This window comes from Octopus bimaculoides, chromosome 24, assembly GCF_001194135.2.
Source record: "Octopus bimaculoides isolate UCB-OBI-ISO-001 chromosome 24, ASM119413v2, whole genome shotgun sequence".
Classification (NCBI taxonomy): domain Eukaryota; kingdom Metazoa; phylum Mollusca; class Cephalopoda; order Octopoda; family Octopodidae; genus Octopus; species Octopus bimaculoides.
The window spans coordinates 19093244-19095508 of record NC_069004.1 but is presented as its reverse complement, the minus strand read 5'-3'; the positions used below and the strand labels follow the sequence as shown (position 1 = coordinate 19095508).

The 2265-nt window shown below is 39.6% G+C and overlaps 1 protein-coding gene across 1 annotated transcript in view; it reads right to left on the bottom strand.

Moving 5' to 3' along the window:
• Positions 1-735: 735 nt before the first annotated feature.
• LOC106879377 (zinc finger BED domain-containing protein 5-like) overlaps positions 736-2265 on the bottom strand; it is a 14009-nt gene continuing 12479 nt past the window's right edge. Inside the window, exon 2 of the mRNA XM_014928904.1 lies at positions 736-1038. Within this exon, the coding sequence (XP_014784390.1) occupies positions 736-1038 (303 nt within the window). The remainder of the gene's footprint in view (positions 1039-2265) is intronic.

Sequence of the window (2265 nt, the reverse complement as noted above, 5' to 3'; positions counted from 1 at the left end):
CATTAAATTTAGTGAATATCAGAAAAATATCGCGCTTTGCAGCAATCAATGAAGCCAACAGAGAAGTACTTTCAAAGAAAGATATGATCACATGAAACAGTTCAACAAAGCGAACAACACAGTTGTCCTTCGACAGCCATCGTACTTCAGTATGGTACAGAAGCCTTACAAAGTCATCATCATTATCCAGACACAGTTGACGGAAAATTCGATCAGACAAGGAATTTGATTTCAGTTTATTCACAGTTTTGATAACCAACTGCAGTGCATCATTCAACCGACCATTGATATTTTTTGCCATTAAATGTCGATGTATCACACAATGAGCTGTTAAAAATCTGTTGAGAAATTTCACGCTTTAGGAGAGATGAAAAAACCTCTGTATCTTCCAACCATGAAGGGGCCCCATCAAACGCACAGGCAATAATATTGGTCAGTGGGATATGATATTCAGAAAGGAAACGCTTAAGCATATTGAAAATAGATGTACCTTTTGAATCAAGCAGCAAGTTCTATGTGAACAGCTTTTCCTCACAAGGTTGGAGGTATTCACTGAAATATCGAACACAAGCCATCATCACACATTGGTTATCGATAACCGTTGACTCATCCACTTGTATAGAAAATTCAGAACACTGGAGAATTTGAATGAGTTGATGTTTGACATCGGCGGCCATTTCATCTATTCGTCGAGAAATTGTATTGTTACTAAGTAGAATTTTCTTGGTAATTGTGTCAGACTTCGACAGGTCGAAGCAATGTTTCTCCTATAGTGTAGGACTTCCCGGTCTTTGCCGCCAGTAATGCAATATTGTACGGCGCAATCATACCATCATTTTCCTGTACAGTTGCTTCTGTAAACATCGTGTTCATTGTTTTCTGGTTTTCGAGAGAGGCCTTAAGTTGCAGAAAATATGACAATGGTTTGTCTTTTTTGTTGGAATGCTTGGAATCAAAATGATATTTCAAGTGTGAAGGTTTCATAGCTTCATTGCTCAAAGTTTGCTGGCAAAGAAGACACATGGGTAATTGACAGATCTGAGAAGAAGCAATAAATCCATATGATAAATAATTAATGCTGTACTGGCGACAAGTTTTCTTTAACGGAGGCATCAGGAAAATTAAAATTCGAAAAAAGAATCCATAGAAGCGGAATCGGCAAACGCAGAAATTCGCGATGCACGCGGATGTGTGTGCATCCAATGCAAGTGTAGTGACGTGGTTAATGGTTCTGGTCACTACTTCTGATCTGATTTGAGAATAGCTCTAAAAAAGGATTGTTATAGCATACGATAAGGATGAACGGACGAAGGCAGAAGTGAAAGGACGAGCGGACAAGAGATTATAGTTCGTTCAGTGATGTCTTCCATACATGAAGCGGCAATACAGAAGTATAAGGAGTGTGTGAGTGGCAGAGGAGAGAAACGACGATATGCAAGCTGGGTCTGCCAAAGGTCAACTGGCGAAATCGTTTGAAGCTACTCACTCTATTTATGCCAAAATAATCGTTTGATGTTTAGCCGCTGTGTAGGCGTTTTATTTCGGTGACTGAAGGGTTGTTTGTCTCATTGGAGTGAGATAGCTAGGTAGCAGATAGATAGAGTTGTTTCATTAAGCAGATTGATAGAGTTGTTTATTTCACTGGTAAGGACAGCTGGATACTACTTCCAAAGTTTAGACTAGGGAAAACATACTTAATTAACAAAAATCCTTTATCGCCCACCAAAATTTTAGATCACCCACCATTTCCTAAAAATTCGTTCATCGCCCACTTGATAATTGAAATCGCCCACCGGTGGGCTGGGAAACCCTGATTTAGTGTGTGTACGCGTGTATCGTGTAGACATTATCTATGTTGCTTGTAAATATTAGCATGTGCACATGGATGCATGGACAGTTGTCTTTATAGGTAACTAGCAGAGGCACCCGGCGTTGCTCGGGAATGAAATTGTTGCTTATATACTTGAAGAAAAAAAAGGCAGAATATGCTGTATAGAAATTTGAGGACATTCTGTAGATGGACTCTCAGATGAATGATGGCTGGGCGCCTCTCATGAATGGGGAAAATTGAAGATGTGCCAAAAAGCCTCATTGGTACTTGGAAACTTTTACGAAAATTAAAATGGGGATTAAATGAAAGAAATGATTTACGTGAATATCCTCACAAGAGTAATTGAAATAATTGGCGATTGTGGAACCCCCCACGCACGCACGCACGCACGCGCGCGCGCATACATACGTGTGTCTTTGTAAATATGTTTGTAT